Source organism: Elgaria multicarinata, chromosome 4, assembly GCF_023053635.1.
Source record: "Elgaria multicarinata webbii isolate HBS135686 ecotype San Diego chromosome 4, rElgMul1.1.pri, whole genome shotgun sequence".
Classification (NCBI taxonomy): Eukaryota; Metazoa; Chordata; class Lepidosauria; order Squamata; family Anguidae; genus Elgaria; species Elgaria multicarinata.
Window position 1 is genome coordinate 79306998 of NC_086174.1, and position 26789 is coordinate 79333786.

Genomic DNA, 26789 nt, shown 5'->3' on the forward strand with positions numbered 1-26789 from the left:
TTAGCGTGTTGTCTGAATGGGGCTAGATTAAAATTCATACAGGAAACCATCTTTTTAATATTTCCAAAGAGAGACTTGTCTCTGCTTGAATCACTCACTTTCTGCAATGTACCTGTTCCTTATCTGTGACATCCAGTGGCCTTAGTTGATCTGTAGGGACCAGGTGGGGGTACCTAGTTGGGATGAACCGATTTTGTTAAATCCATTCCATCTGTGTTTCGCAGGTTGTCGGGCATCTTTTTTTCCATCATCTGCTCACTGACATAATTTTTTTAAAGCAGAATTTCCTTCTAACTTGCACTCATTTGTATTCATGCTAATGCGAAATAGTGCAAATCCCCTGGGAAAGTGTGTGTGTGTGGGGGGGGGGGGAACAGTGCAGAAGTCTACGGCATCCACGTGACTTGGAAAAAGCAATTCCCCTGCGGAATCCACAGGTCAGATTCATAGAAATCCAGACTCATCTGAATCTGTTACGGAGCAGTATTTTGCAATAGAAATTGCAGGCTCGAATGGGCCCATAGCATAGGCGGCGGCGGCGGCGGCGGGGTGGCTATGCTTCACTCCCCCCTCCCTCCGCCTACTCTTGACGTAGCCGCTCCCTCCGTCTTTCAGTAATGACTGCAGTAACCGACTCACAAAACACACGCTTCCCCCCCCCCCCCCGACCTTCCAGTAAACTGGGGCTCTCCAGCTGAAAGCCCAGAGGTGGCCTGCTCGTTCGCCCTCCTCTAACTGGGTGGGACTCCGGTTGAGGAACTGTTCCCTATTACGGCTGGCGCGGCGGAAGCGGGGGAGCGAGGGAGGCTGACGCTGGTTTCTCCCCTCCTCCCTGCTCCGTTGTTTTTGCTCTGACTCCCCTCAGGCCTCCAGCTCTGCTCCAGAGACAATGGGGCGCGCGGGGCCCTCGGTCAGCGAAGTCGCCGCCGCCGCCCTCCTCCTCCTCCTCGCGATCTTTCGGCTGGGCGTCCTTAGTGAGCCTGGCGCGTTAGGAGCGCAGCCGGAAGGTAGGAGAATCGGAAAAGAGGCAGCGAAGCCAAACCGTCGGGGTTTGGGCCGGCGCGTTGTACTCAGGAGTTAGTTAGGCGGTGGCAACTGCCTGGAATTGCTTAGATGAGGAGGCCTCGACCGCTTGAATGTGGTTTCCGAGTGTGCGGGCATGTGGCTGCTTGTGCTTCTTGTCACCATGTTGCCCGTTCCTCCCCCTACCCCCCCCTTTTTCCTCCTTATTTTATTGCAGGAGAGGGCGAAGCTGACAACGTGAACATTGTCACTTGGGAGAAGCGGGTGGGCTAGACTCTTTGAGCCGTTTTAATCTGATTTAGGGCGTAATCCTATTCCTGTTTAGACAAGAAAATGTCCTGCGATTTCTAGCATTCCCCAACCAGCGTGTCTAGCTGGGAAATGCTGTGCGCTGTAGACCTTTTTACTGTCTAAATAGGCATAGGGTTGGTCTCTCAGTCGGCTTTCACCAACCTGGTGCCCTCCAGATATGTTGGACTACAATTCTCAGCATCCCCCAACCAGCTAGGCCAAGAGTTGTAGGCCAACACATTTTAAGGACGCCAGGTTGGGGAAGGCTGGATTCAATTGTTATTAACAACAAGAAAAGAGCCTCCCCCACCCCGCTTCCTTTATTTTTCATGGCATTGTTTCCTCATGCTTAGATGAGCTAATTTGCCCTTCCGGTATACCCAGATTTGATTGGACCAGCTTTCGTGGGGTTGTTGCTCACTTCTCTAGGCAGTGATTCGAGGGCAGTAAGCCTATCTACACCAGTTGCTGGGGAACATGGGTGGGAAGGTGCTGTTGCACCATGTTCTGATTGTGAGTCCCTGGTTGATAGCTGGTTGGCCACTGAGTGAACAGAGTGCTGGACTAGATGGACCCTTGGTCTGATCCAGCAGGCTCTTATGTTCTTAATATTACCCCCATCTCCCTTTGCCAGCTGCTCTTTCTTGAATTTTCACCTAAGGTGTATATTCTGTGGGTTAGTGAATTTGGATTTGTCATTCCACCTAGTTCAATGGTGAAAACAATCCACTCTGATGTTGATGGGATGGAGAAACAGCTCTGAGGCATAATTTAGCTGTGTCATTCTTGTCATCTCCCAACTTCATTCTAGGGTTTAACATGATTCAGGATTCAGCAGAATTTGATTTGGGTGATTTTTAAACGGCAACTCTGAACATGTCAAAGAAACAATAGGTAGTACTTCTGAACATGTTCTGAGTTGATTTCCCTTTCCAATGAAGGGAGCAAGTTCCTATGTATCAGAAAGAATGTGCTTCTAGGTCACTGGTTTTGGAGTCATTTTATTACAAGTTAATATATATCCACTTGTGCTTTGAAATTGTAAAACTTGATGATTTAGGGAAAATTTGATTTCTTCTTTCTTCCTTTATCATATAGGAATTTTTTGTTAATGCTTATTCACACAAGGAAGTAGATAAGAATTAACACTGCCTGGCTACGTGCAGAATTGCTGCAGTTGTTTATTATGCCATTGTTGTTTGCTCAACCGCATTTCTTGGATTCTTGTTGCTGCAGACCATGGCTAATATGGAATAAAAAGCAGGATATAACACTATGAAAGTGATATATGGAATGTGGATTATGCCCTAATAGTTATGTATGCTTTAATACTTCTATAAAGCTATAGTGTAGATCTAGAATCATCACAAGGAGATAGAGCTGTGTGTAATCAGCATATTGATGGCATTTTGCTCCAAATCCCCTAATGACCACCCCAAAGGCTTCATATAGATGTTAAACAACATTGGGAAGAAGATGGTACCCTGCGGTACCCCATAGCTTAATTGCCAAGGGGCCGAGAAATAATCACCTAATGTTACTCTCTGAAATTGACCTTGCAGGTAGGACCCAAACCACCGTAACAATGCCTTGAATGCCCATCCCACAGAGTCAATCAAGGAGGATACCATGATCTATGGTATCAAAAGCCGATGAGAGATCGATCAGAATTAACAGGGTTGCACTCCCCCGTCTCTCTCTCAATAAAGGTCATCCATCAGGGCGACCAAGGCTGATTCAGTCCCGTAACCAGGTCAAAACCCAGATTGAAATGGGCCTAGATAATCGGTGCCCTCCAAGAGCATTGAATGGATACTGCAGGCCTCCCTCTTCTCAGTCGAAAGAGGCAGATTTGTGGTTGGAGCCCTCTCCGGTGCAATAGCGTAAAGATGTTGTTGTTGATCTGCCATCAATTCACTGCACTTGGAGGGGCCAGGAAAAGGGTATTCTAGGGGGATATCAAGAGAGGCCCTGGATCCACAGGATCCAAAGTCACATTGTTTCTTGCACCATGCCCTCAGATAGGCTGAAAATGTGTGTCAGCCCTGGAGCTGGTGTATTTAATTCCCTCCAATTGTGGACAATGGGGCGGGAAATGCTCAAAAGGGAAAACAGCATCAACAGCTGCCCTGCAACATCCAGCAGGGCTTGGGATATGGCATTGGCTGCATCACATATCTCCACTATTGCAGAATGTAGGATTGCTCTGCCTAAGTATTAGTTTGGGATCTCTAATCATATTAATAACAGTAGTGATACTTGTATATAATGCATTTTCTAATTGCTGAGAGCGCTTTAAGTGTGCGTGCACACTGGTGTGTGCTCACACATGTACAGGCAGCAGCATCCAGCCCTTGCCCATGGAACAGGAAAGGCTAGCAGGGAGCAGGGTAAAAGGTTTGGCCCTATGTAATCAAGGCTCTTCAGGTGCCTTGGCTCCACTGCCAAACAATCCCCAGACTCTCCCCCCGCCCTGCCCCCAAAATAATCTAGGTGCTGGGAAGGTAATGAGAATCACTGAACAAGTGCTGGAATGTTCCCCACCCATGTATGCAGCTTCATAATTGGGAGGAAGACTGTCCACTCACCATGGCAAACCTGCCTGTAAAGTAAGATAGTTTAATCATACTTTTATAGGTAGAGGGTTGGCATCAAAGTGTCTTACTTAATTTGACCAACCTTTGAGAAGAGGCTTTAAATCTGGGGTCCTCACCCTTTGTGGGTCTTCTGGAATTTGGAGAGGGGAGAAGAGCCCTGGGCCCCACCATAAATTGGCTGATGTATGTGTATGTTGTATTCCCCATTCACTTTTCTTGCTGGGCTTGTAGTGAGTCATCCACTTTTCCCCATTATACCTGAGATATCCTCCTGTGGTTCTTTAATGTATCTCCCATCTGGGGTGCCCCATAGCTTCACAGAAAATTATGTACCCTCTGTATGTGCTTCTCACTGGCCCCTCTCTCTCCCCCCACCCCCATTTCCAGGCAAGTAAATGGAGCAATTTCTCCATTAATTTGCATGGGGTGAGGGCAAGCTCCAAAGGTTGCCCAAAGATGGGGAGTAGGCCTCATTCCAATCCAGCCACTTTTTGACAGTGCACCCACCCACCCCGCCCCATACAAGTGAATGGACAAATAGCTTGGCAGGCACCCCAGCTTGGCCTTGCAGGAGCAGTGGGTGCAGCGTTGGAGATCCCAGCCTTAGGCCTTAGCTAGACCTAAGGTTTATCCCGGGATCGTCCCTGCCTGCTCCCGGGATCCCCTGTGTGTCATTTACATGAACAGGGATGACCCCGGGATGATCCCAGGATAAACCTTAGGTCTAGCTAAGGCCTTAAGTACAATTGGCTCAGTCAATGCATATTAATACATCTACCTCAGTGTAAATTAAGCCCACTATGATGCTAAACCTATTTGTTACAGGTAGAGTAGTTAAAATCAGCTGGCCCTGAAGTGCATGCTCTTTCTTGCCACAGGATTTCCCAGTCGTAAAGATAGTGTTACAACAGTTGATTATTTCTAGTAAGATTTCCACACAGCCTCTTTATATGAAGGCATAGGAAGTACACTTGGAGAAGGCACTTGAAGAGGTAGTTGAGATTCAACTTGGCATTATAATTACATACTTTCTATAACATAAGAATGTTACAGAGTGCCAGTTTCATATTTTTAGCAATGGTATGTTATCCTGGGAAAGTTGTGTTTTATTGCAGGACACGTCTGCTGGAAACAGCACAGACAGTCATTCTCCCTCCACTCACCCTTTAGGTGATAATGTCCTATGATCCGGATATTCTGGTCTTATGGAGAAAATACTAAAACATTGAATTAAATTGAAACCCAAAATGATTACTTGCACTTGACCAACATCATTCTACATACCCATAGAGAACTACTTGGTATTTTTGTTGGAGTGAAAATTTGCATAGCTAAACTTTGAAAGCTTCCAAGAAACAGTAGTTTACTAAATGCTAGGAACTTTTAGCTATAAAAAAGTTAATATTCCATTTGGGAAGGATATGGTCTGCATGGTAAGCAGTCTTTTTTTCTTTTTAGTTTGTGTTTTGTTATATATTTTGTAAAAGGCATTTGTTATTGAGCATATACGTAAATAGGAAGATTTATATTATTCCATACAAAATTCAATAAAAAGGCATTAAGAAAGAAATGGTCACCTGGTAATACCTGAATATATTTTCTTACCTGACCATAGCAGTAATTGTAATATTTTTCTGTGCCTTTTTGCCTAGCTTTGTTAGTTCATTGCCATTTTCTTTTGTTAAGTTTTTTCTCCTTTTTCTTTCTGTCTTGTTTACCTACATATATATAAAATAAAATATGTGGGTTGTAGCCAAATATGCCCTTCCATGAACAGAAGGAACTCTGATCCAGTGGAAGCTCCCACTGGATGAAGGATAGTGGTGCCGATTTCCACAGCTTCCCTCTGTGCCCTCTCCCCCCACCCACCCCCCGGAAAGCTTTTCTGGAAAGTCAGGACTCTCTGGAGCAGTGTGAGCGATTGCATTCAGGGTTGTAGGAAGAAGCAGGTATTGGTGAAAACTTCCTCTCCTTCCTCCAGCAGAAGGTCACATGCAAAGAAATCCACTCATGGTGTAGTGGCTAAGGTGTAGGACTGGGCGTCAGGAGATCTGGGTTCTAGTCCCCACTCAGCCGTGGAAACCCACTGGGTGACTTTGGGCCAGTCACAGACTCTCAGCCCAACCTACCTCACAGGGTTGTTATTGTGAGGATAACATGGAGAGGAGGAAGATTATGTACGCTGCCTTGGGTTCCTTGGAGGAAAAAAGGCGGGATATAAATGTAATAAATAATAATAAAAAAATTGTATCTTTTTTTAAAACAAACGCCAAACAGAACCATAAGGGCAGTGTCTTTGAAACAAAGTTTTGGGCAACATCTAGATGTAAGTAAGGCCCAAACTAACCAAAACCAATTTTGCTTATAAGTGAACCTGTGCAGGTCTTCTGCCTAAAATAACACTATTCTAATTGAAAGGCAAGAAGTGTTGTGCAAGCAGAGATGGGCAGCAAGTTGAATATTCATTTCAATCATTTACTGAATTCTGATATTCTATACAACTATGCAAAAATTTCTTTGACTAAAATAAAGCAAAGAAAAATGCAAGGTATTTATTTATTTATTTATTTATTTACATTTATATACTGCCCCACAGCCGAAGCTGTCTGGGCGGTTTACAACAATTAAAAATAGTAAACATTAAAAGTACACAAAAATTAAAAAAACATAAAAACAGTATAAAAACAACAGTATCCATTTAAAAACAACAATTCTGGGGTCCATTAAAAACAAACTTAACGTTGTTAAATGCTGTTAAAGGTATGCATTTGGACTTTAAAATGTCGCAATGTCCTTGCATAATATGAGTAAAAGCATAACTTGTGGATGCCAGCACAGGAGGAAGTCCTGAGTTTCTTTTACAGTCATAGAGGGTAACTCTGGGTTGCCTAGCTAGTTTGTGCAGATAAAAGCCACCTCCCCCACCACTCTCCATGCGTTATGTCCCACGCGTTCTTTCTTCATTATCAAATCATCCTGCTAGGATCTCCTGTTTATGAGTGAGAGGATTTTCTCTATATACCATTGCCAGAAGAGGGAGAGAGTTAAAAGGAAAGCATTGCTTTTCTAGCTGATGGAATGTAGTGCTGTGGCAACGACTGTGTATCTTCGTGATAAAGCCATGAGGCAAAGACAATGGCTTGTAACCAGTGAACACTTGTTTGCAGTTCTCAGGTTTTTATTTAAGTATTTTTATACTGCCATATTATTGCCAGGAAATTGACTGTTGCTGCCAGCTAACTGGTTTGACAATTAAAGAATTTAGAAAGCAAAGCTAGAATGCTAAAACCCCAAGCATTCAATAAAGTAAATAAAAGGGGAAGTTTCTTTCTGGTTCCAGCCATGGCTAGCCTGCATGTAGTAGTCCAGAACCTAACTGCCTCTTGAGCATCTCTCCTTTACATAAGCAATCTTTTCTGTCTTTCTCCCCTTTCTCCAGAAAAGGAAATTTAATAAATCTGCTACGCCTGGAACGCTCTTCCAGAACACTTGAGAACTACAAACTCAATCACTGCTTTTAAGACTCAGCTCAAAACTTTTCTTTTCCCTATAGCCTTCAAATATTGAGTTTGTTCTGACTTTACACTGTTGGTTTTGCCCTACCCTGTGCCTGTTTACACTTCCCTGTGCCTGTTTGCATTCTCCTTCCCTCTTTATTGTTTACTACAACTTATTAGATTGTAAGCCTACGCGGCAGGGTCTTGTTATTTACTGTGTTATCTGTACAGCACCATGTACATTGATGGTGCTATATAAATAAATAATAATAATAATAATAATAATAATAATAATAATAATAATACCTGAAGCCTGGTCAGTTGTTTCCATAGTGCTGAGATCAACAACTATGTTAGCGTAATTCCTCAATTGGTGTGTGGTGCCAAGACACGGATGTATTCCAACATGTTCAGTTGCAGAACACTTTTCTGAGGCCTGTTTTCCCCCCACACACATATGTCCTGCTCATCTAAGGACACTAAATGTACTTCTTTGGAAACTCATGTTCACTTTGCATTAGCTTCCTATTGGTTGAAGCTTTATCGTCTGAATGGCTCTCATCTACCTAAAAAAATATTTTGAAAAAGTGTTGCAAATTCTGATCATAGTCTTGGGTAAATCCCATTAGAACTATTTTCTTAGCTTTTGGAATTTATATTGAGAGCCTATTCTTCATTCTCAGTAGAGCAAAACAGCTGTTTAAAGAAAAAATGTAACCCTATTTTAAGTTTTGGGACTTGCATCTTGTCACAAATATGATTTATTTGCAGTGATTTCCATTAAAAAAGCATCCATTTAGATTGGGGATATACTATGGCACTTACTTCCTCCTTTTTAAGGAAATTGTATTCAGCTTTGCCTGCTGCCTATTTGAAATTCAGGTTGACTAATATTTTAGTTGATCAAAGATTTTTTTGCTAATATCTTACAGTCCCTGGTTAATCTATAATAGAATAGATTCGTAGTATTCTGTCAGGTAACAGCCTGCTCATTACACTGAGGGTGGTAAAATGTGCTTTTGCAGCAAAGATAACTGAGTATTCAGTGCTGCTGATCAACTTGTTTGATATTCTTTTATCTCACTTTTTGGCTTAAAGGAACAACAAAAGCAGCTAAATTTTATGTGTTTGCCAAACAAACTTTTTTTAATGCAATTGCTAAACATATAAATGAATGGAAATCAACACAAATTATGTTTCTAAGTCCCATATATATTGACAAGCTCATAGGTATGATGCTTGATTCACGTAAAAAGCAATATTGTTGAAGTGAGTTGGCTCAGAAAAGTTGGATTAGTACCCTGAATTAGCAAAGTGAAGCATGAAGAAATTATTAATTATTGCTTATAAAATGCCTAAAAAAAGTTAAGAGGTGTGCAGGCCTTACAAGATAACAAAGCTCTGCATGCAATCCTTGCCATAGCCCAGCGCTTTGTAGAACTGGAGGGTTGAGACTGCTCCTGCCCTTCTTGTAACTTCTTGTTTTGGTGTGTGCAATTCTCCTTTTTCAAGAACTATATCAAGATGGGCTAAGTTAATGGAGAAGTGGGAGTGTGTGGTTATAGCTGCACTTTTGTAAGGTTTGCTTGGGAAAGAAATTTCGTAGTAAGATACTGAAACATACAGAAAGTTTTGTGAAGAGCCACTGGAAAGCAAATGGGGATATAGAGAAGATTATGTAGAAAACATAAATGTAAGGAATTGGGAGAGAGAAAGGAAAAGGAGAATATAATTGAAATTGTAAAAAAAAAAAAAGAGCCTGCATAAAAGCAAATGGTATGAAAACACAAGGCTTTACGTTATAAAATCCTCACAATTTTATTTCAGTAGGTAAGTCACTTGTTGAGGATAGTTCTGAAGCAAGTTGTTTTCCATCCAGTGCCACCTAGGTTAAGGCGGGATGGTAAGAGTTGGGATGGCGGAATGGTTAAGAATCTGCAAGCTGCAGTAAATATATTTGTTTTCATTCTCAGATGAAGTGTTTAAGACAACACTGTCTCATTAGACATGCACCCTAAAATGTTTAAAATGTGGGATGCAGGATAGTGCATCAGGGCCACTTTTGCTTCTTGTTGGCTGTTTTCAAACTTCATTTAATTTTGTTGCATCAAAAGCATTAATAATGTTTGTCTTTTTAGTGCCTCAACCAGTGAATGTTACTGTAGACTCCTATAACTTCAATACCTCTGTACGGTGGGATTATCCAAACATAGCCTCAAAGCCTCTCTTTATTGTGGAAGTTCTGTGCTATGGGTAAGAATGTCTTGCTTTTGAATTGTGTCTTGTCTGAAATTTTCGCTCACTCAGGGGAGGGGGCATAGCTCAGCGTGATATAGCACATGCTTTGCATGCAGAAAGTCCCAGGTTTGATCCCCAACTTCTCCAGGTGGGGCAAGGACAGAATCCTGCCTGAAACTCTCAAAAGCTGCTACCAGTCAGTGTCAACAATACTGGACTTGATGTACCAATGGTCTGATTGAGTATAAGGCAGCTTCCTATGTTCCTAATTGTTGCCTTATAATGATGAGCAGGATAACAAACACAAACTTCCTTTGCAATTTTGTCCTCACCTGTTTTCAATATTAACTTCAAATATTTTTCTTTATAGTAGTGGCAAAATAGAAATCAATACCTGTGTGAACATATCACAACGCTATTGTGACCTCACCCACAAGGTTGAGAAATGTTCCCAGTTTTGGGTGAAAGTTAAAGCTCTTGTTGGACTGCATGAATCTAAATATGGAAAGTCTAAGGGAGGATTTGATATATACAGGAATGGTAAGTTACTAATAAAATATAAGCTTTTAAATTTTGAATATTTGCCACTTTTTAGGAGTAACGTTATAATGTATGGCTTAATGTAATGGTGATTAGGAGACAGAAATTATTTTACCGTAATCACTGATAAGTTGTAACATTACCTTGTTAATGTTCCTGTAGTAGCTTATGGGGATCACTTTAAAGTTTCCATAATGAATGAATGAATTTGTTTATTTAAAATATTCAGAAGCTGCCTTTTAGGATAAATGCACCCATGGTGATGTAAAACAAAATCCAAAACCACAAAACGATAAGAATAAAAGATCAAAATTAACAGTTAAAATACATACCATCTTAATAGCACTAAATAAAGTCCTAATTCTGGGGTATGATGGATGTATAGAGTTCCACAAGCAGGGGCCGCTACTGAGAAGGTCCTACCCACCATGCCCAACAGCCTAATTGTTCTTATGGGCAAACACACTAGTAGGTCCTCCAGTTTCAATCTCCACTGGCAATGCTGAATGTCCTCATATATTGTCTCTTTTCTGTGTTACCATTTTAATTAATTCTATAGCATTTTATTAGATAAAAGTACTTACCCTGAACAGTTGTTATCTTTGTAACCCAACAGTCCTGTAAGGTCAATCTGGTGGTTGAGAAATTGAGTGGTAGCATGTTCAAGCCAACTCAATGAGCTTCATGGAAGAGCAGTTATTTTCAGCCTCAGTCCTTCCATGTCAAAATTTAGTACTCTGCCAGTTGCTTCATAGGCTGGTTTGTACATTCAGAAGAATAAGGTAATACAATTTTGAGGTGTTAAGAGTCGATTGTATCACTTCAGACTGCAGGTGAGGGATAACAGATTTGAAACTTCTCTAAGGGAGAAAATAACAACCCCTAACAAGTCTGGAAGAAAGGGAATGCCTGCGGTTAGAACCTGTTGTGCATGTTTTCTCCTTGTTAGGTGTGTTAAAAGTAGAGAGGGCACTAATCAGTATGATTCCACACCTGCTGTCTGAAGTGGCCCAGTCTGTTATACCATCTCATTCTTCTGCATGTGTAGACAATGCCATCCTGGCAATAGTCTGTCTCCTTGTCTAAAAACAATTTGGCTAATGGCAGCCAGTTCCTTTGGCACTCTGACAAGCCTTTTGCTCCTTTTAAAAAAACCTTTTGTGTTCCATCTGCTTCAGAGACTACTCATATCCCATTGGAAGGGGTGCCTACTGGGTAAGAAGTGGTGCTTTGTGTGCTACCTTTGGTCTGACCAGTTCCCTGAAGTCACATGGGAAATGGTGCTGGCCAAGCCAAAACCAGTATGTGAGAAAGTTGTCTGCTGCTTCTTGCCTGCCAGGCTACCCTATTGCCATCTGTAAACACTTCTTCTGTTCTAATGTGAGAGGTATTTTGGAGGCAAGAGGCAGCGCCTCACATGGTCCCTTAAGCCTGGCTAATTCTCTTTCCCTGCAAGAGAGAGAGAGTTGTATGGTGCTGCTTCCTTGCTATGTGCCTGAAGCACAGGTACAGCATGCTTGGGCAACACACCAGGAACTTCCTAGTTAGGCTAGGCAGTCTTGGCAGGACTGCAGCTTTGGTGGCAACTCTCTTCATCCCCAGTCTTACACTGAAGTTGTATTCAGAGTATATCTCCAGGCAAACTGCCATTTAAGGAGTCATCAAAGCAGACTTTAAAACTTTGAACAGGGACACCTAAGCCGAGATGTGAGAAGTTTGATATCACTAAAACATGGGTAGGGTGGGTATATATCTGAAAATAACTTTTGGTGGAAATGTAATTTGGAAACCTTCTTCTTCTTCTTCTTCTTCTTCTTCTTCTTCTTCTTCTTCTTCTTCTTCTTCTTCTTCTTCTTCTTCCTCTCTCTCTCTCTCTCTCTCAATTTATGAGTCACGTTTTGGCCCAAATAGGGCCTCCAAAGCAACTTAAAACAATTTGCAAACCATTTTAAAACCATTTTAAAACTTAAAAAACATCACCAACAGCAGAATTAAGAGCAGGAGAGAATCTTAAAAATAGATTGCAGAGCTAATATATTTATAGCACAATCCTATACCATTTACCTAGGAGTAAGCCTTTTACAACTCAGTGGGACTGCAGTGCTAACGTACTAAAAAGAAGTATGGAACAAAAAGGTTTTACCAGCCTCACTTAGGACTGAACAAAAAAGGAGCCAGCCTAACTTCGTTTAGGAGAGAGTTCCACAGGAGGGCAGCTGCCACGGAGAAATCTGTATCCTGTGTTCCTGCTAACCTAAACTCTGTTTGTGGTGGGACATGCAGGACAGCAACTAAAGAAGACATACATAGGGAGGATTCTGTCTTTCAGTTATCCTGGTCCCAAGCTGTTTATAGGTCAACACCAGCATCTTACATTGTGCCCGGAAACAGATTGGCAGCCGGTGTAGTTAATACTAGTCTAATATGGTCAACAAAGCACATGCCAGCAAACAATCTGGCTACCGCTTTTTGCATTTAGCAGTATTGTTAAACTACGTTTGTGTGCTGTGACTGGATTCCACTAGAGTTGGGAGTTCTTGGGGACTGACTCATGCTGCTTTTACTTCTAGGTAAGGGGTGCAGGCAGTGGTCTTTCATCACAATATTATTCTTGTGTTTTCTAGGCTTCATAGAATGTTTTTTCTAGAATGTACTCTGGGTTCTGGGCATATTATCCCATAGGAGGCTCCTGGCTACACTTTCTACCCACAAATCTGTCCCAGAAAAGACCACGATTGATCCATACTGTTTCATATTGAGAATTTTTTAGTGTTTTAAGATTTGAAACTTGGCTGAAGCTAGCTTTCTTATTATATCGCAGAATCGTATTGTGAATCTTTAACATTAATAAGAAGTATTCAATTGTTTCAGGCCGAATAGGACCACCAAAGCTTAACGTCACCGTTAACGGTCATGAAATCCGAGTTGATTTTGAACATCCTCTCACTCCATATTATCAGAAGGAGTCACCACTTAGTGTAACCGCAAACTTCACAGACTTCAGTTACAAAGTCTTCCTTTCGGAACGTGGAAGCCCAAACAAGGTATATTTAAGATTTTAACTTCTCTCCCCAATGTAAAGGCTGTTTTTGATGCACTACTCAGGTCTTTCACATAGTCTCATGAGTCTCATTTCTCCACTGGTGCTGTGAAGTGTTCCATACATTCTGCAGGAAATTAGAAATTGCTTGATGATTGGATTTTGGAGCATGCTTTGGAGGATTACTGATATTACCATCATCAGCTTCCCTGTTCAACACTTCAAACTCTGGAGATGCAGGGGTGACCTGTCGTTCTCCCTGATATTATTGTGGAGAAGGTAAATGTAGAGAAACTCTTCCTTTCCAAGTGAGAGTTTGCATCTCTCAACCTAGATGTGCAGTGCACACAAGGCACCACTTCACGATAAGGGATCAGAAATGTTTGTAAACATGGCGATACTACAAAACAAATTCATATGACTGACATATTCATTTATGTTGAGGAGGTTTCCTATAAAACAGCATTGATGTGCTAGCAATACATCCTTTTTTAAAAAAAGAACCTGTCATCCTTTTTAGTATTAATAACTTGTTCTGCTATAGCAGTAACAATAATAGTGGTGTAGAATGCTTCCTAAAATAATAATAATTTTTTTAAAAAAACCCTACATGCTTCACAAATGGCAAACCCTGCTTGCCAGTTTACAATTTTGAAGACATGGAAATTAGGAAAGGGGAATCTCATACAAGAATAAGGGAATAGAAAAAGACATGATCAGGGAAGAAAAGTCTGAGAAAAGATGAGGGGTCTAGCCGCAATTTAAACCTGTGGATCTGATGGAAATCTCTGTGTCAGGAGCCAGGGTTTTCCAAAGAACAGAATAGCGAGTGCAAAGGAATGGGATGAGAGATAGAAGAAGAAACCGTAGGCTTGGTGAGTACAGGAGTGCTAGCAAGAACATATAATGCCATATAGCGAGAGAAAAGACAGAACGAAGAGCAACAGTAAGTAAGCCAGGGGTGGGTTACATGTGCCTGGTGGGCTGTATCTGGCCCCTGTCACCTTCTGCTGTGCCATCAGTTTTAGTGGTGAGAAAGGGGGAAATTTTCCTGGGGGGAAATGGTGCTTTTAGCTCTACAGAACGATAAAGGGTAAAATTTAGCTGGTTTCCAAGCTAACTTTAACCTTTTTGCATTAGCCTTTTTTTTCTGCATGGTGCCCCATGAAATTGAGTATAGTGCGTAAAATATCCCCCTGGACTTCCCACAGTTGCAATTAGAAAAACTTTAAAATGAATGTGAGCTCAAAAGTGAAGCCTGTAAGAAGAAGAGCAAAGGTGGGAATGGTTAAACCAGTAGCTAGAAAAGACAAGATGGGTAGTAGATTTGTATACTCATGATAAGAGGTTAAAGGCGTAATTCTATTCAAGTCTACTCAGAAGTAAGTCCCATTGAGTTCAATAAGTCTTACTCCCACATAACTGTATAGGATTGCAGCCATAGAGAAGAAAATTGGGCAAAAGTACCTTACAGTCATTGAAGCAGGACACAGAAAGCATTAATCAACATTTTAGTTGTAATAGGAAAAATAACTTAAGGAAGTTTGGCAATATTCAAAAAATGCCGATGGCAGGTATTGTAATGGCATAAATAAAAGGAAAAAAGATAGAGTAACAGACAATAATAGAGGAATTTAGGCTTAAACAAGAGAAGGAAAGAGCTGATGAAGAAGATGGCCCAGAAGTTAGATTTTTTAGTAATGTCACTGTGAAACAAACAATAAGAAATCCAAAGTGCATTTGAAGTGTCTGAAAAGGGGGCTCTGGGTGATGAGTGTTTATGGCACAATAAATGTGTTAAATATTTAAGTTGCCATAAGACTATGTTGTCTTTAGTACTGAGAGGAATAACCCATATTTTTGGTAAAAGGCAAAGCTGATGAAAAGCAAGATCAGGGAAAATAGTTTTGTTAACCATAGAACAGTAGCTCAGAGGTTCACAAGCAGTGAGAGGTGTAGTGTATGTAACGATGAAGAGGTTAGGATGAAAAGAAGAATGTGAGAAAACGGATCAATTGCATCATATTAGAAGTCGGGAAGCAAAACAGAGATCATTAAGTAATCAAACACAGTATAAACCATGCAGGAATTAAACAAAGAGTTGTGTACCTGAATGTTTTAGAGAGAATAAATGAATAGAAAAACAAGTCTGTCCTGTTCCTCAGTTTATAATCTTGTGAGGAATAAAGTTGTCATAGAGGGTATTAATCTGCTTGAAACCCTGGCTATTTACCTATATTTATTTTATGTAAATAAAAGTGTTTTGTTTTTGCTTTTAATGGAAGCTCTAAATATAAAACTGTCTTTTCTTATAGCCTTTAGAGTTTGAAACAGACGAGTGCCAAATGAAATGTCCCATAAATCTTCACATTCGTTTTTGGAATACCTCGTACTGTGTTTCAGCTGCAGGCCTGTCAAGATCATATCTAGTGACTGGTGAAAAATCAGAACAATACTGTATTGATGTTCCTCTTCAATCTTCATTAGGTAAAATATACTAGATCCAAACAGAAGGCAGGGGATCATACTAGGGCATCTTAGCTCTGTGATCCAGCCTGATTCTATTGGCAGGCTGCCTCACTCTCTCAAATGCCCACAAAATGTTTTCTAGCGAATGATATTTCAAATGATTGTTTATTCACAAAAATGATGGGGTGGAGGAGTTGGGAAAAGAGCAAGCGAGCAGAGGCTGGATCTGCCTTGTCTTTTCTTTGATGAGGTCCCTCGTTCAGACGAGCAGTGCTAGAAGAAAATATCAGTTGTTTTGATCTGTAAAATGTCTTTTTATTTAATTAGAAATGCAACACTTGCATTTCAGCTGGTTTGCTTTACAAAGGCTCTGTTTGTTTTTACGGGTTGAGCCTATGCATGTTTGCTTGGAAGTAAGCAGTACTAAGATGAATGGGGCTTACTTCTAGGTAAGTCTGCATACAATTACAGTCTTAGAAGAATGTACTGGAAGTTAGGCAGTGTTTTATAATCGGAATACAGCAGATTTCCCTCCCTGTTGAACAGAGACCTTTACTCCATTAAAAAAAAAGTAGCAGCAGGGCTTATGAAAGTGCTAACAAACTCTGACAGGCAAGCTTCGGCTATTGGGTGGTCTAAAAATGTAATAAAATAAATAAATAAAGCTATGTAAATATATTTTGCCAACTTCTGTGTATTGTCACTTGGGGGGGATCTACACTACTGCTTTTAAAGCGCTTTGAAAACGTTTTGAAACCTGTATATGCAGTGTGTCCTGGGTCCCAACAGTTGTCAAAACTGTTATAAAGCGCTTTAAAGCAGTAGTGTAGATCCCCCTTGGCATTAGGAGCAAAGTGGTATTTGCTTATGATAGCAAGATTGTATCATGCAGGGGGAAACAAATGGATCTTCAGCATTCTAATAGCCCTAAATGAAGGAACCTGCATGCCAGCTATCTGGGTTCATCATGAATTTTGATTTAAAAAATGAAGCCCAGTGTACAAACCCCCATAGGCAGAGTTTTGGTGATTTAGATGTGGGGGATGCATTGAAGAAATAAGACTCTAGCGTATGAAAACTTGCACCACTGAGAAGTTGTTGGTGCGTCAAGACTCCTTGAAAGACTGGTGATTTCTTGGACAGAAGAACAAAATAATAATAATAATAATAATAAAGTAACATCGGGGCCTACTCCTGTTGGGCTCTTCCCCCACCCCCACAGGGCAAACTGCCATCTTGGCCCTGTGGGGAAGAAGAAGGACCGAGGGGACAGGAGCAGGCAGAAGTAACATCGGGGCCTGCTCCTGTTGGGCTCTTCCCCCACCCCCACAGGGCAAACTGCCATCTTGGCCCTGTGGGGAAGAAGAAGGACCGAGGGGACAGGAGCAGGCAGAAGTAACATCGGGGCCTGCTCCTGTTGGGCTCTTCCCCCACCCCCTCAGGGCAAACTGCCATCTTGGCCCTGTGGGGAAGAAGAAGGACCGAGGGGACAGGAACAAGCAGAAGTAACATCAGGGCCTGCTCCTGTTGGACTCTCTCTCTCTCTCTCTCTCTTTCTCTCTCTCTCTCTTTCTCTCTCCTCCCTCCCTCCCTCCCGGACTCCTTTTCCTTGTGTGTCATGTCTTTATTAGACTGTAAGCCTGAGGGCAGGGACTGTCTTTTTTGCTAAGTGTAAGCCGCTCCGAGAGCCTATTTTGGCTAAGGAGCGGGGTATAAGTATGACAAATAAAATAAAATAAAATAAATAATAATAATAATAATAATAATAATAATAAGGCACCAACAATATACTTGGTGCTGTACAAAATATACAAATAAAACGATACCCTGCCTAGAGGCTTACAATCTAAAATAAGCATCTTACTTGCCAAAATCCACACTTTCCACACATTTTGGGTTTTATGGCAGAAAACAGCAATGTAAAGAAGTTATATAAAATAATACGAGAGTGTGTGTGTTTGTGTGTGTATTTGCAGAGAAGAATAGTTTTTAAAAAATCAAAGGGGGAATGCTGTGGAATGAATTGCAGATTGAAAGTAGAAAATCCTAGATAAAACCTGTTTTCCATAACTTCATCATTTTCATCTTCCAGTATCTGAGTATTGCATATAACATTGCTATATTATAGTGATGAGACTGAACTTCACAGCTGGCTAATAGGACCTATTGTTGGCTACTGAGCCCTAACCATAATTTGTAGACACCTGGGACTGTTTTCCTACTGAGCTTTGGTTGGCAGGGGATTTTCAGTGTGTTACAAGTAACAATTTATTAAAATTCTCAGTGGAACAGTAACAATTTAGCAGTAGTCAATGCAGGGCTTATTGCTGAAATACAGCTGCTGTTGATGCTGCTGTTATTTACGAAGTGCCTAATGTTGCACTGAGCACTGTACAGATTAAATAACAACAAATGCCTGCCAGCAGTTTAGATTTTTCTATGGGAAATAGACCATTCTAGTATGGATATTTTATTAAAATTTACCGGAGCCCTAAGTATGTTTTTCCAGGATTTGTCAGTTCTATTCGGAGATCTTCTTTAACTTTTATTTTGCCTTTGTACACAGTGTAAAATACAAGCACTAAAATGGAGTTATTAGACTGAGAGCATAATTCCTACTTATTACATACAATTCCTTCTATGGCATAGCTGATATTTTGGTTTTGTTCAACTCAGCTGCCTTATTCTCTTTGTGAGGCTTCTTTTCTTTTGTGCTTGTTTGAGCTGTTCCTTCCTGCTTACATATACTGCCTGGTCAAGCTCAGAGCCTCCAGGATTATGAAGCAAAAGGCCGGTTGGGATAAGGACAGGTTAGGGCCCCACTGAGAACTCTCTGAAAGGAAATCTATGGCACTGGAGGGACAGTGGGAGTGATAGACAGTTCCTGCATTGTCCCGGTCTTTGTTCAACTCAGGTGATACCTCCTGTGTGGTGAAAAGCACCTTCAGTTTAATAAATCAGTTCAATAAATAGTATGTGACTATTTCTTGGATGAGGCCGTCAACCTTGGACCAGCAAAGTTTCAAGATCTTTGGCCCTATTACTTTCAGCCTGTTGGGAGAAGCCAGTTGGAAGTGAAGGCAAATGGCAGAGTAGCAATTATCTGGAATTGGCAGTGCATAAATATTTAGTGCCAGCCATTTCAAAGATGGAATGTGTGTCCTAGGTTGGAATCCAGAAACTAGCTGGGATGTCACTACCATTCCGCAGACTGGTTGGGATTAAAGTAATTTAAACTTTTCAGTGTTGATGCTGAGGCCATGGCTAGACCAGGCCTATATCCCGGGATTGTCCCGGGATCATCCCTGTGCATCCAAATGACACACAGGGGATCCCGGGAGCAGGCAGGGACGACCCCTCCATTTGCCTGGGATAATCCTTAGGTCTAGCTAAGGCCTTTAGGATTCTGTATTGTGTTCATGGCTATTGTTATGGGTGTGAAATCCTATCCAAATTTCAAATGGAACCATTTTGAATCCCAATATACTAATAGTGGTGGGGTAGATCTTATGACTTGGTGTTCAGTTTCCTGATGGCATCAGTCACCCTGGTCACTCAAGTGGATAGTCAAGGGTACTTGCATAATTCCCCTTGTGCCTAGAGTCTTAAGTGCTAGCAATGGACACCTTAGCTTTTTCTGGTTAGTTGGCTACAGCAACATATTGTGGGGCTGTCCTTGAAAGTGTTCAGAACAGAGTTCTAACTTACAATTTGGGGGAGGAAAAAAGATTAGGATGCAATGATATTTTTCTCTGACTAAATTTGCATAATGTTCCAGAAAGTTTTAAAAAAAAAATCTGCAAACCTTTGGAATCTGTGCAAATCAGGAAATGCTGATCCGCTGCAGAATCCATGGGTCGGATTCATAGAAATCTGAACTCATTTGATTCCATTGTGGATTTCTCTGACATTCCTAACCATGAACCTATTGATGCCTGAGTAGCTTCCTTACTGCCCCACCCACCCACCTCTGTGGAATTATTGCCTGGTAGAATTTTATTTATTTATTTATTTATTTATTACATTTTTATACCGCCCAATAGCCAAAGCCTAAGTATGTCAAACTGGAGGTGTTTTATAGATAGCATGTATTGTTGTTTTGAAGAGTGGAGCAAGTCAAGATAAATCAAATGAGGATAGCAGACATAAAACAATATTTTTTTAATTTTGTAGATATAACAATGCCTATAATCGGTAGCATTGTTGGCTTGGTTGTTCTGGCAGTGATTCTGGCAATACTCTACAAAGTTTTACAGAAGAGAAAAAATAAACTTCCTGAGTTTCTGGTAAGTTCTTTGTAGGAACTTAAAAATATTTCATTCTATAATGTCTTCATACTAGGTTTAATCTTATTTATACTTATATCCTGCTTTATAGCCCCGAGGGACTCATAATATGGCTTACAAAAGATTTGTGAAATATAATCACATTCAAAAGAAGTATCAGGAACTAAGCAGTATTCAATGGAACGCACTGAGTACGTGTAGAAAACTGCACCCCAAACAGCTCCACTATTCAGGTTTGGTGCCAGCATATGACCATCTCAAGCAAATGCTGGAGTGCTGGGAGGGCCTCACACTGCTGGTGCGGAGCCTCTCCCCCCATTTAATTACAAAAACAAACAAACCATTTGCCTAGCAGTAACAGGAGTACTGAGCCAGGGCAGCTGGATTGCGGGCACAGCTGCTATTTTAATTTCCCCACAATGTAATTCCTGTGACATTGCTGCTGGGATTCCTTGCTGAGTCAAGCAGTGGTGGAGACCGTCTGACAGTGGGTTTGGTGGGGCCCATCGGGCTCATGTGGCTAAATTTGCTGGTGCTACCACCATTTTAATTTTCATATATGCGATGCCTGCCATATACGTTTTGTGGGCATTGCATTGTGAGGAATTAAAATGGCGGCTGTGCTGGTGAGTCCAGGCATGCGCAAGGCAGTTACCATGGCCATTTGGTAAGCTTTGCGGCCCTGGATGGAGGTACCTGCTGCAGAGGGGGGATGCAGAGACACCCAGGACACTTTGCCCATGGTTCCCTGAAACCTGGCACCAGCCTTGCTGTTACTGATGTAACCAACAATAGATAACACTGTTATGACTGGACACAGCTGGTGTTCTGTGGTTGTAAAGACAAACTGATAGCAGATATCAAAATAAGATGATCACTCATATTACTGCTAAAAACGCTATTCTTTGTGTCATTCCTGTTTTGGTACTGTTTTATTATTTATTTAGAGAGGAGCCAGATCTACATCAAGCAGGAGATAGCGCTATGGAAGTGGTATGAAAGTGGAATAAGGAGGCAGGATCTACACTACTGCTTTATAGCCCCAACAGTTGTCAGTGCACTTCAATAATAATAATAATAAAAATAATTTTTTAAAAATTATTTATTACCTGCCTCTACGTCTGGATCGAGGCAGGGAAAAACGCTAAATAAAATATAATACATAAAATTAGTTAAAAGAGCATATAAAACCAATACAGTATTAAAATAACAATCACAGCATCTTAAAATTCTTAGGTTTAAAATTCATCTGGGTAGGCCTGCCGGAAGAGACTAGTCTTTACGGCTGTCTTAAACTGAGAGAGAGCTTTAAGCTGACAAATCTCCTCCAGCAGGCCATCCCACAGTCTGGGGGCTGCAGAAGAAAAGGTCCTCTGCGTAACAGTTGCCAGCCTAGTTGTGGCTGACTGAAGTAAACCCTTCCCAGAGGACCTGAGTGTGCAGGGCGGATTGTACGGGAGAAGGCAATCCCGCAGGTAACCTGGACCCAAACCATGTAGGGCTTGTAAGGTAATAACCAACACTTTATACTTCACCCGGAAACTAATTGGCAGCCAGTGAAGCAATTTTAAAATTGGTGTAATATGGTCACCTCTAGGTGTACTGGTGACCAACCTGGCTGCCATATTTTGAACTAGTTGAAGTTTCCGGACTAGGAACAGAGGTAGCCCTATGTACAGCACATTGCAGAAGTCGAGCCTCAAAGTTACCAGCTATCTTTGAGGAGCAACTATCCCCAAGCATCACCATCTAGAACCACCCAAGAGGTAGGACCGGAACCACTGGAGCACAGTGCCCCTGATTCCCAATCCCCTCAGGCGTTCCAGAAGGATACTATGGTCGGTGGTATTGAAAGCCGCTGAGAGGTCCAAAAGCACCAACAGGGACACGTTCCCCCTGTCGATACTCCTGCGAAGATCATCCACTAAGGCAACCATAGTAGTCTCAACTCCGTATCCTGCAGTAGTGTAGATCCTGCCAGGGACTCTAATAACACTTTTGTATAGTATAGCCTCTGGACGTTCATGTGGACAGTTTGCTCTATCAATTAGTTCAAACTTGTGTTAACTGATTGCTCTAATTCCATTACTTTAAACTGCTTTAGTATTTTGTGGGTGATATCACTTGTGGTAATTTCAGTCTACATTAGTTGCCAGATAAATCATTTTGTGAACCGCCCAGAGAGCTTCGGCTATTGGGCGGTATAAAAATGTAATATAATATAATAAATAAATAAATAAATAAATAAAGCAGGATGTTTTAAACTGCTTCTACTGAGGTACTCTTTATCTGCTGCTAGCTCCCTAGGGTGTGTCTACACCACCTACCAGTGTGAAGGGAGGGAGTGGGGAGGACTTTGAACTTACCGGCTTTCACAATCCTCCCTGGGTGTCTTGATGGGTGCGTGATTTCCCAGAAGGATGTCATGGCTGCCACATGGGTTGTTTTTTTAATGACCCTGCACCCCACCCCTGATGGGCATGGACTGCCCCCGTGCATCTCCGTGCCTATTTCAAGTGCCCCGCTACTCACGGGGAGGATGGGACAACCTGGGAGCAGTGGCCACACGTCCCGCGCTCCACGAGATAGTCCCAGAACCATGGAAAAGTTGGGTTTTCCGCAGTTCCCTATATCCTGGGGAAAGTCCCTGGTTGTCCCAGGTTGCCACCGGGATCCCCTGTGAATCATGTGGACACACAGGGACAATCCAGGGACTAACCCAGGATATAGGGCTGGTGTAGAAATGCCTCTAGAGGCTGCTTAGGTATTCCTTATTATAGAATCCATTTCAGACATGTTGACATGCACAGAAATGCATTAAATCTTAATACAGAAATGAATAAAATGCAAGGGAAATTTATCATGCAATACAGGATCCAGAGTTGTGAGATACCTAGGTATATCTTATCACTCCAGTCCAGCAAATAGTGTGATTAACATGTGGAAGTAAGACATTTTCTGTTCATTTACCCTGCAGCACTCATCTAGAAGCAAAGCATCTGCTATCCCAAATACCGATACGGTGTGTGGATAGCATTAGGTTCTGTGCCTGCACTGAGTATCATTCAGAACTTGCTAGAGCTGAGATTTTGGCAGGGGACCACCCTCCTCACCACCACTCTCACTATGCAATCCAACCCAAATGATTGCTAAACCTTTCCTTCAATTCCATGCATAATTTCAATTGTTCTGAGACGAACACATAGTGGTCTTTGTCTTAAAGTGTCCTTTCCTAATCTAAACTTTGACTTATAGGAACCAAAACCAAAGCTGTTTTTTATTTATTTATCACTTAAGTGCTGTACAAAAAGTAGAATAGACAGGTCCTTGCCATAATAGTTTAAAACATAGGAGTGAGGCTGCCAAAGAGAAAAGGGACAATAGGAAACAGGAAAATTAGCAAATCAATGTACTTCCACATGGTCGTATTTTGAATCTGATGAGGAATAATTTATGGGTTATCTGTTTTCCAGAGGATGTAACCAGCAACTAATTGTTCCTTTTTTCCTTTACATTTTTAAGAGTGCTGTGGTACGAAACCCATTCAGCAGTTTTGATGCAAAACCAGAAGGCAAATATAATGTTATAACTTCCATCAATAAAGCAGAATCACCAGAGTGTGAAGAAAACAAATTTATGGATCCCATAACACAAGTTAACACCACTGACCTCAATGGCTGTGTCAAAGAACTACATGCTGATGATTCCCAAGGAATTTTAAGTAAAGCAGGAGAGTTGAGTAACCAGAAAGCCATGATTGTGGAAATCTCTGAAAGTGAACAAAACCTTGAAGACAATCTCAATTATTCTAAATCTGTTAGAGGCCAAGAAGAGATGTGTAACAACCTTCCAAATCTAGATCTTCCAAGAGCTGATATGCAACAACCCACTGTTCTAGGAAGCTGCATAAAAGAATCTGGGTATGACAAGCCCCATTGGAAAAGCTCAGACTCTGGGGAAGAATTACTGATTACACAGAGTCCCCGTGATGAACCAGAAGCCTGAAAGAGAGATTTCTTTTATAAAAGAATATTAACAAAAACTGCAAGCACTTACTCAATTATCGCAACCATCTGTTGCCAAGGTTTGTTAGCACTTTAAGCTTAATAAGAATTCAAATAGGTTCATGAAAACTGAGACTTACCACATTCTGATGCCAAAGAAGTAAATGGCTACAGTCCTATACATGGTTAGCTTGGAGTAAGTTTTGTTGAAGTTAGATGTACTTCTCAGTAGACATGTAACCAAAGACATCCCAACATCATCTTAGCTTTCTGAGCCGTCGCTTTCCTTCTGCTAAATGGATGGTGGTTGTGAAGAGTGAAGGATGTCCTGTTCAGAACTATCTCTCAATATATTGGGTAGTATATCTCAGTATATCGGGCAGTGCTGCAGCCAGTGCACAATTGTCTGCTGTACTTATGGATCTCCAGGATGGGGATCTCACTATATACACTGTTGCAAGCGTTTTGGACCCATGGGCACATTTTGGAATTTGATAAACTCCTGTCAGCACCACCACAAAATGGCTCCCACAGGGGGATGTGACCAGCCGCATAATGGCTGCTGTAGGGGGATGACTAGTCAAGCTAGACCAGAGGATGGAAGGGAGGAAGGAATAGCAAGGCAAACGGATAGAGGGGAGAGAAAGCAAGGCAACGGGATTTGAGAGAGGCTAGTAGCTAAGAGTGAAGAGAGAGTGAGTGCAAAGGGGAAAGATCTGAGTGAGCCAGGAAACAACTCTTTCCTTCCCTGCCTGCCTGCCAGCCAAACAGTTGATCAGGTTCAGAACATGGTGCCTTAACGTTTTTCAAGGGGATTTTTTTTTTAATTGAAGAGGCCGAAGTAGAGTGTTTAATGGATGCCATTGTAGGTGCCTTTGCTGTATTTGGGGGCCCTATTGTGTATTTGTGATGTATAGCTCACTTTTTGCTAGATGAAGACTATGTAAAGGTTACACTCCTAAAGAGAGAGTTGTAAGACACATTCTTTTCATCCCTGGGATCTTCAGAGAGGACTTGGAAGACTCCTGTCCTAAATTTTGGACATCTGCTACCTGTCAGCACAGACAGTACTAAGCTAGATGGTGTAAGGCAGCTTCCTATTATCTCCTATATTAGGGATATATGGTAAAATAGGGTGGTCCTTTCACAGTTCAGGGGGACAATGACTTCACATACTCAGAAAAAGGTCTCTGTTTTTCCAACATACAATAGATTACATTTGTAGATAATTAAGCAGTAACAATACTTTTATCATTTGTAAAATATCTCAGGCTATACATTTTCCCTGTGGGGAATTATTGAACACTGATCTGAAGAGATTGCCAACAATGTGTATAATCATGACATTTGAAATGACATGAGGATCCCATTCCACACGAAGACCTGAAATTCAATTGTAGTAAAATAAATAAATAAAAAAAAATCCTTCCGGTTTTTCACCCAGTAACCAAAAATAGACATCCTGTCTAAAATGTACCAGAACAGTGAAGGGCCTACTCCAGCTGGACTCCATGTCTACCCAGCCCCAGGCCAGTTGTCCTGTGGGAAGAATTCCAGTGCAGGCGAAGAAAACATCAGGGCCTGCTCAGCTGGATTTACACTCTCACATATTCAAACACCAGGACCATCTACCATCAACTGATCCAGGAGAGAAGGTGGTAGATGAGGTTGACACTATTCCCACTGGACTCTCACTTCTCCCAGAGTCATCTTCCATCAGTTGCTGCCCTGTGGGAATGATCTGATAAATTATTTTTAAATAGTTTATTGTGATTTTAATATGTTTCTGTTACTTGTAAGTCACCTTGGTTAGATTTATATCCTGAAAAACAGCATGTAAATACTTGTAATTAATAAATAATATATATACCTTTCCTGAATATTGTAAGATTGTATTTTTGCCACATGTTTAGGAAGTGCTCCGTGCCCTCCCCTACCAGCTCCTCTTATGAGTAAAAAACAGGCTAGTAAAAAAAAATGCAGGCTAGTTAACAGTTGTGGCCTTCTTTCGAGGGCTGTGTTGCTTGTTTTCATTCAGTCATGCCATGCATCCTCTCTGCATCTCTTCTTACCTTATGGTAGGCTGATTTAATCCCTCTATCTGAGTACCTCCTACTACTATGTAATGGGAATATTTTCTGGTCTAATGTGCTTCAGCCTTCCTCCTCTTTAGATTGTACGTTGGGACTGATGAAACTTGACTCGCCACATGGCTGGATGCTAGAGATAACTAGCTTCCTTTGTAATTGCAAAGACTAAGAGCTCAACCATCATCTATAAAAAAGAAAAGTATTTAAATGTGGAAGTCATTTACACAAGGCCTTGTTTCTTCTTAGACTGCATGTCCGCTGCTGAAAGGTATTATGAACAATAGGTTAGCAATAACGCATCTTCCAAATTACATTTTTATTTCATTGACAGCAAGGGCAGCCTTTTAAAATCTGGTAAAAGATACAGCTCACTTGGAAAAAAAATCTGATAGAATGACAGCAACACACCAGATGCTCCAGCCTCATAAATTAGGAAAAGATTATGCATAGCCAGCTGTACCATATAAATGCCCAGTTTTTTATACTGCACCATGACTCTTGGTGTTCATCATATGGTCTAGCATCTGGTCAGCCCAGTCCACCTCCTATATATCTGCTCTAGCTAGGCATGATTTTTATTTATTTATGTTCAGGGTTTTTTTCTGAGCTCGAGTTGTTTTTAGTCTAGTCTAGCAATAGTATAACATGATGTGTCCTGTTATTTAAAAAAGGAAATGAGTGCAGCACCAGAAAAGGCAAGAAAGCAAAAAGGGA

General features: G+C 41.3%; 1 protein-coding gene across 2 annotated transcripts; it reads left to right on the forward strand.

Moving 5' to 3' along the window:
* Positions 1-874: 874 nt before the first annotated feature.
* IFNGR1 (interferon gamma receptor 1) lies at positions 875-25441 on the forward strand. 2 transcript variants are annotated; one of them, XM_063124617.1, is made up of 7 exons: positions 875-1007; positions 9547-9661; positions 10017-10186; positions 13058-13230; positions 15542-15713; positions 19869-19981; positions 23504-25441. In XM_063124617.1, the coding sequence occupies exons 1-7, from the start codon at positions 890-892 to the stop codon at positions 23984-23986; spliced, it is 1344 nt and encodes a 447-aa protein (XP_062980687.1). In that variant the 5' UTR covers positions 875-889; the 3' UTR covers positions 23987-25441. The 2 variants fall into 2 exon arrangements, with proteins under 2 accessions (XP_062980687.1, XP_062980688.1); XM_063124618.1 differs by having other exon boundaries at positions 10020-10186.
* Positions 25442-26789: the final 1348 nt, after the last annotated feature.